General features: G+C 37.9%; 2 protein-coding genes across 2 annotated transcripts; one reads left to right on the top strand and one right to left on the bottom strand.

Annotated features, from left to right (window-relative positions):
• Nucleotides 1-509: 509 nt before the first annotated feature.
• LOC119989781 (putative RNA polymerase II subunit B1 CTD phosphatase RPAP2 homolog) lies at nt 510-5,456 on the bottom strand. Its single transcript, XM_038835478.1, has 6 exons — nt 4,756-5,456; nt 3,173-3,793; nt 2,867-3,060; nt 2,519-2,776; nt 1,213-1,371; nt 510-858 (listed from the first exon to the last, which is right to left on the bottom strand). Exons 1-6 carry the CDS (start codon nt 5,420-5,422, stop codon nt 754-756), a joined length of 2,004 nt encoding a protein of 667 aa, XP_038691406.1. The 5' UTR covers nt 5,423-5,456; the 3' UTR covers nt 510-753.
• A 93-nt stretch (nt 5,457-5,549) lies between these two features.
• LOC119989782 (eEF1A lysine and N-terminal methyltransferase) lies at nt 5,550-7,881 on the top strand. Its single transcript, XM_038835479.1, has one exon. The coding sequence runs from the start codon at nt 5,589-5,591 to the stop codon at nt 6,993-6,995; it is 1,407 nt and encodes a 468-aa protein (XP_038691407.1). The 5' UTR covers nt 5,550-5,588; the 3' UTR covers nt 6,996-7,881.
• The last annotated feature ends 334 nt before the right edge of the window (nt 7,882-8,215 follow it).

Below are 8,215 nucleotides of genomic sequence, written 5' to 3'. Positions count from 1 at the left end.
AACACTACACATTTATATAAGGCCTGTTTGGAAACAGCTTTTTGTTTTCAAAAATTGTTTTGACTTTAAAAATTTGTTTGCATGGGTGTTTTCTGTAAAACCAAAAACTGTTTTTGATTTTCAAAACCCAAAAAGCCAAAACTGTTTTTTGATGCTTTATAAAATTCTTTCGATGTTTTTTCTTTCCCCTATCCTCTTTTTCCACACAAAATCCACAAAATTCTCTGTCAACTAAATTTTGTTTTCAGTTTCATTTCTTAAAATTGTTTCCAAAATCTAATTTTAAAATCAGTTTTTGAAAGCAAAAAATAAAAACCATTTCCAAACACACCCTACACACATTTATATATAAATTTTTTCCGTAACTTTCAAAAAAAATTTGGTGCACCGGTTAGGTCCAGTATCGAGGTCACAGTGTCTGTCAAACACTGGACCTACCCAAGAGTGTGCAATACAGTGCTAAATGGGTATCCTACCAATTTCCTTTTGAGTATCAAAATAAGATGAAATTGACTTAGAAGTCCAAATTTCAACTTCATAAACTGGAATCGTAGTTCTATATTTCAATCACAAGTGCAAGGCCGTCCTAAGCAACTTTTGGTAATTTCTGCACATCCTGAGAATGATGTTCAAAACTGAAACTGTGCAAATTATGTTCCCTCTACCATGTAAATGAACCATTCTCAGTCTCTACCATTTCAACGAGAACCACGACGTGATATGCCATCTGTTTCATGACTACCGGATACCACATCAAGCACCTCTATACATCGAGAAATCTGGTACTCGTCCGAGAGGTATCATGAGATCCTTCATGATTTCATACTCCTCCATGCCCATCTGTGCATCTTCCAACACCTACTTGTCGTAAAAACAAAACGAGAAGTAAGGTCAAAACTTCTTTAGGAAGTTTTAAAAAAATATGATTGGTGGGTTAATCCAAGACGCTAAAATTTAAATACGACATCATAACTAATCACAGTACATATGAATAGTCACAATTAAAGAAAGTTCTTAAGCTCTTTCAACATAATGCACTTCAAGGGTCTCCTGATCTTTTCACGAGTATTATATGGTCATATCTCAAGAATCCATAACATGTATACCAGGTCCTATGACTCCATTTAGTAAACTTCCTTTTATCTATAAAAAAAAATAGACAAAATAGAAAGAAAAAAAAAGTGAAGTACAGACAAATATTTCAAGTCTCACCTTTTGAAGCACAATCCTCCTATTAGCCATGTATGAAGTAAGTTCCGGAATCCTATACACAGAAAGTGCTTCGATGAATAGAAGAGTAATGACTTGCCACTGTTTCATTCTGAATGCTGGAAGTGATTCGGTAAATGACATTGTATTCAACAAGTGCCCCTGCATAAACGTTCTCAGTGCAAATTACCCATCAAAATGGGTTCTGCCGGCTGATCTAATGACAAACTATCAAATACTAATAAAACATCACAGATGACTATTATATCCCTTTCCTCATGATTTTTACTATGTCGTGGTAATAATAGCCATCACAGCTTGTTATCTCAATGTATGAAATTAACCAAATATTTTACTTAAAATAGAGTTCTTCTGATACTAAAAAAGGCATGGACATAAGAAACCAAATATGAGATAACTTTTAATTGTATTTGTTGTGGTATTACTACGTAACCATCCTATCATCATCTAAGCTACAAGAAGAATCTAAAGAACCCAGTTCTAAAGAGCCACAAAGTCTACGAAGGTAAAAGTGACATTCCTATGTTGTTTTTGGAATGCAAAAGAAAATTTACTAAAGGAGCGACAATAGGAGGCAACCCAGGAAACAAAGTTACAAAGTAGCTAGACTTGGAAATACCAAACAAAAAATACATGAAACATATTGACGTTCTTGATGACTAAAACAACGACAAGGTTATGATTTAGAATCTATTAAAAGCATCTCAAAATGATTTAGAATCCATTAAAAGCATCTCGAACATTTCAAACAAACTTCAATTTTCATTGTTTGTCAAATGATATGTAATGGTAAACAGAAAGAGGAGCTTTAAACAGGTTGGTTTAACACTGGGAATCAAACTTGTCGCAATAAATCGTGATTTTTTTAAGCAACACCAGTCCAGTTAATAGCTAGCGCTTAGGGATATGAGACATTGAGACCACATCTTGAAACGAGTAATTACCAAAGCAGACTAAAGGCAAAATGCCTTGATATAGAGATTTCAAACGCCTTATGATTATTCTGCATTATTTCAAGCAATACAAATCAGTACATAGGTAATCCCATATTTTAAAGACCTTAGCCCAGAATTATGGGCTGCTATACCCAAAACCCATAATGTGTCAAATTTTTTACCTCCATAATAGGCAAGTTTTACTTGTCAGATACTAACTAAATTTTTTTTTGAAGTCCTTAAGACCTTAAACATGGTATATTCTTGTTTACTTTCAAGGAATGCATTATTAGTCACTTCACATACCATTACGATTTACCATTGAAATGAGATGACAGGTAGATAGTAAATACCATTGCTTTCTCCAGATCATGTTTCGGCAGCCTGAGATTAGCAATAATAACAGGCAAAACCCGATTAAGACAGCCATCAAGAGCTAACTTGATTTCAGTAGACCGACCATCTCCCAAGACAATCTTTTGAGGATACTCCCTTCCATTAACTGATAAAAATTCTTCATGGAAACATTCATCCCTCCCATATATGTATGCCAATGAAGATGACGTCATCCATCCAAAGAGTGCATTCCACATTGTTGCAAAAGGAGATAACTGAAAATAAAGTACAGGTAGCAAGGTGACAAATCTTAAGTGGTTAGGAAACATTATGATGGTACTAGACTTTAACAACAAGAAACTAACCGTCAAGCTGAACCCCTCTGGTAGTGAATCATAAAATGAATCCTCAGACTCAAAAAGATCAGAATGTGGATCACCTTGATTGCTTGGACACTTTAGAGAATCAGAAGTAGGTTGACATATATCAGCCTCCTCCATAGATTCATCTTTCTCCACCTCATGCGGGTATGGTAATATAGCAATGCCAGCTCCAGACACTGGATTAAGATGTGCGAGAACATGGGGAATGAAGTTAACTAGCTATAAAAGATCTGCCTAAGATCTAAAATTCATTCTATTTCCCACAAAATCAAAACGTAAATGACCTACCAGCTTCAGAGACATCTGGATATCCAGAAGCAACAGCTTCAGCAGCCTTGGTCAATGCCATTGCACAGGCTTCTGCTGACACAAAACGCAATGCATATTCATCATCTTTCATATCTGCAATATCTGAACGGGCAGTTGCTGCTGTTGTATCCTCTATTTCCTTAATCTCGCACAGATTTCTACTCCCAGCTTTCCCATCAGCCCAAGTAACAGTACGACCATTTTTCTTTGCAGTAGAAGATTTAAGAGAGGGTTTGACCAAGGTCTCATTAACCTTGGCTAGTTTCAGATCATTTGATTCCTTTTCACCATCAGCATTCCTTATATTGGAACCACTTGGCCTGGAGTTTGAAGTAGAAGGCACATCCAAGGAACTACGGAGATTTTTTTGGACAATTTTACTCCTAGAACTATTATCAGAATCCTTCTTTACATCCTTGCGTGTTTGTGTTCCTTTTGGTTCTTCCAATTTTGTACTTAAACCAGATTCCATTGTGCCTGCAGAGGTTTTTGAAATGCTATATTCATCACTGGTGATTATGGCACTCATGAAATCTGTTTCGTTGATAATAAAATCCTCTTTCCAACTTGGCTTCTTATCTTTAGCTTTAGCATTAAACCCTGTAATATAAAATTCTCTAGGAGTTAAATACGCAAACAATAATAATACAGGGTAAAGTTTCTCCTTTTTTTTTTCCTTCCTTCTCTCTTCTATTAAACTATTGATAAGCAAAAAAAAAACAACTCAATAATTAGTAAAACACAAATTACCAAGGAAAGAAAAGAGGCTGTGGAAGGAAGAAAAAGTAAGACCTACAATCCTCAAAAGTTTTACTAGTATGAGCCCAAAGATAAATAGCATAAACCCCAAAACCTGACCAAACTCAGCTAATCTTTGCCAATTGTTACAAGTTCCACTAGTATTAGCCCCATGATAAATAACATAAATATAGGCTGTCGTCCCATAAACCTGAATCTGTGGATTTCAAAATGGATCAAAATTACTATACAGAAAATCAGCATAATTAACCCAGTGCAAGAGGCAACCTCATGCAAATATGCATCTACGGTTAGAGAACATGATGCTACGCAAAGAAATTCAAGTGCGGCACAATATATATCAATATACAGCTTCCAAAAGGTTAAGATAGGTTCTGTAATAACTATTTAACAAACGAAATTAAACACTTACAATTCCCCGGACAATTGAAAATTCACCTAGAATTGTTGCCAAAAGGGTATATTTTCCTAAGCCAACTTCTCCACATACAGCCACCTTTTCACCAGTTCTGACCTCTAAATTTATATTTCTGTGTATGGGCTTTGATGAATCTTCCCATGCATAATTAACTAACCTCCGCACTTTGCTATTTCAAAAATCACTTATACTAGAGAAAAGCACTACGGCCTCAACACACAAAAAGAAAAAACACAATATCTCGAAAATCTTTCCCTCCATCATCTCCAAAACCTAAACAAGGGTAAATTTCTTAATCTTAGATAAACTTTAATGATTACACGGGTAAGAACAACGACATGCATCACAAAAAATAGAGCGAAAACACAAAGTTCAAGGGAGACACCTTCTCTGAAATTTTTTGAAGTTGAAGCTTCAAAACCACGATATCTATGAGGAACATAGCCTTCAATCGCATTAGAGGGACCAATCCACTCTTCCAAAGACATTTTCCCATCCTTGATATCAGTTTTCTCTTGAATCTTCAAACCAGACAACCCTAAATCCCCATTCTTCCCCAAACCCTCCTCCTCGGACTCCAACCCCAAATTGCCAAACAACCGTAGAAGCTGATCAAGTTTCGCGGAATCCAAAACCGAGCATCTCTCACTTTGCAAACTCCCAGCAAAAGCTCGACTGTTAACCACACAACTGGAAGAACAATACATATACGTCTCTTCAAGATCGTAAACCTTGTGCTCCTTCAACGATATTCGATACCGACCCTTTCGGGGACGATCGGAGGGCAGAGTATTGGCGCATAGAGGGTAACCACACCTACCTACGATTGATTGCTCCGACACAACATCTTCGTAGTCGGCACGAGAAATCAGCGATCCAGCCGCGAATAGCTGGTCTTCAGTTTGGATTCCTTCAAGCAACGAAAGTTGGAGTCTGTGAACAGTGTCCTTCACGAAGAGCGACTGATCCTTGGTCATCGCAGGAGATGATCGGAGGCAGAGAAGTCTAGAAAAGTCTAGGGCAAAACCAGAGTGAGACGAGACGAGAAGCATTTACAGCGGCGCTTACCGCCACAGCATATGATTTTTCGAGCGTTATATTAAAAAAAATTTAAATTTTAAATTTAATAATTCCTTTTCTTTTTTAAGCTTTCTGAAAAAGAAAAAGAAAAAGAAAAAGAAGAAGCTTCATCAGTCTCCGTCTCTCTCGCATTATCAGATGGCACTGGACATAACCATCTTTGAAACCACTAGTCCCTCTCGCTTCATCTGCTTCACCATCCCAAACCCTTCCCATCCTCACCACCAACTCGTGCGAGTTGCTGTTCTTGACTCACCGATCCAATCCACCGGCTCACCTCGAGTTGCTGCCCTATTCGTCCCTAATAACAGGGAACACGAATGGATTTTCTCCACCGAGTCTGGTCACCTCCAGCTCCTCCTGTCCTCCCCCGGGATCGAACGGCTCATACTGATTGGCAATAATCCCGTCAATGGTCCTGATTCCTTCTTCAATTATCGAAAAGACGTGATAAATGACTCGGCGTATTTAGAGAAACTAGAGGTGAGCTTCAAGCCTCTCCTACTTGCTCTATCTCCCAAAATTTGTGCCCACAATGGGATTTCTGATATACCCATTTTGAGTTATGAGGATAATGTGATTTCTAGTATTGTGTTAGAGAAATGTACTGGGATTTTTGTTGGTGAAATGCTTGTTGAGGATGTTGAGATTGATTGTGATAGCGAAAAGAGGGAGTTTAGAAGGAGATTGAGGTTCAAGAGACTGCCAAATCTTGTGCAAACAGAGATCCGGATGGTGCCTGTGCAAGATTATAGTTTAGATTCTGTCAAGATTGGAGGAGAAGTGGAGTTTAAGCCTGATTTCCGAGTATTGGAGCCGCCTTACTTGAGGGCAATGGTGGCAAGTTTATCTTTGATTAGTTCCCATCTTGAAGAGCGTATTAGTGCAAAGGCTGCACCTAAAGCTTTGTGTGTTGGGGTTGGAGGTGGGGCTTTGCTTAGTTTTCTGAGAAGGCAATTGGGCTTTGAGGTTGTGGGTGTGGAAATGGACGAAGGGGTTTTACGGGTTGCAAGGCAGTATTTTGGACTGGAAGAAAGTGAGTCTTTTAGGATCATTGTTGGAAATGCTATAGAATGGATGGAGAAAATTGTTAATGAACGCAGTGGGCAAAATTTGGATTCAGTGGCATCTTTTGAGTCTGAGAAAGATTGTTGCTCTAATAATCTCAATGATGTTGATGATTACTTTGATGTAATTATGGTTGATTTGGATTGCACTAATGCTATGAATGGTATTAGTGCACCACCGTTGGAAATTGTGAGAAAGCATGTCCTGTTGGCTGCCAAATCGCTTCTTCGCGATTTTGGGATTTTCGTTATTAATGTCATTCCTCTGGACAGGTCATTCTATGATGCATTAATACATAAATTTCGTGGTGTTTTTCTTGAGTTGTATGAGATTGATATTGGCAATGGGGAGAATTACATTCTTATTGGCTCGGTGTCACCTCTAATTTCTTTTACTGATGATAAGGAGAGTAGGTTTATTACAAAACTAAGATTGGTCATATCAGGAGCATACGTGGATTTGATACGGAAGATTTGAAGGAAACATGATAATAACATTGTATCTTCTCTAATTTCCTATCTGGCTTTTAATCCTCTACTTGCTGGAATTGTATTGAGAGAGCAAGCAAGAAAGCAGATTTAGCATCTACTCTGGTCTAAGTCAGTTTGATAAGTTATTATGGCAAATCATGAGCCTGCTGTAGAGGAGGCTATGAAGGGGAAAGACACGAGCAGACAGACTTCAGAGAGAGTTGCACTGTAATTTCAGGCACTCATGCTTGCCAGTGGATCACATCTTTTTGTTTGATCTTCTTGTATGTTACGAAATGGAATCTTCTTGTATGATCCATACTAGGGATATACGGGTGCCCGATCATCCTAACGGGGTAGCTGAACTAATACTTGCTTGGAATGGGGTAGTATCTGGATCTTTTAAAAGGAGAGTTTCGAACACGATGCTGTGTGCTGTGCTGTGGAGCTTGTTGTGGAAGGAAAGACACGAAATTGATTTCAACCAAAAGCTGATTGACATGGGAAATTTCTACTATATGGTTTTTGTAAGATTAGGATTGTGGTTAAAGGTGGGCTAATGTCTTCTGCAATATGGTTGAAGCTGCTCGAGAAGGGCCTATCGAACTACTTATCGAATCTGCACAGATGTCATCAGTTGGATCAATAAAATCATTCCTAAGCCTTGGAAACTTCACGAGGATTTCGGATTTATTGAACTCTGGAAGAACCTATCACCTATGCAGTCAATGTGCCTTCAGGCTTCATCCATTCCAAAAGGAAGGCAAATTGTAACAGTCTGCCCCTCATTGGTCTGGTGAATATTGTTGGTTTTGGTAGTTTGCAGCAATTTGTTCTTATGGGCCTTTTGGTCCATAAAACACGTTCACTATGTTAAAAGATTTGACATATTATATTTTAGAGTATATTTCTTCCTATGGACGATGTGAGATTTATAATACTTAAGCCCCTTCGTCACTAATTAGCTCACTTAACACCAGCAAATTTGACATTGAGAGACTTGTGACTCCCATCCATTCGAGCTTGTCGTTACTCATATTTTATTGTTGACAACTTAGCAAAAGCTAGTGTCACACATAGGACGTCAGATTTCATCGCATGGCTTTAATTCTCTATTTAACATTTTTAAAAAAATGTTGTAAACCGGATTTTATTCATTTACTAAAAGGGTAAGAGAATTTGAGCCCGTAAAGCACTCGAGCCATCATAAAGATATATTACATAGAA

Source organism: Tripterygium wilfordii, chromosome 21 (genome assembly GCF_013401445.1).
Source record: "Tripterygium wilfordii isolate XIE 37 chromosome 21, ASM1340144v1, whole genome shotgun sequence".
Taxonomy (NCBI): domain Eukaryota; kingdom Viridiplantae; phylum Streptophyta; class Magnoliopsida; order Celastrales; family Celastraceae; genus Tripterygium; species Tripterygium wilfordii.
This window is presented reverse-complemented; position numbering and strand designations above follow the sequence as displayed.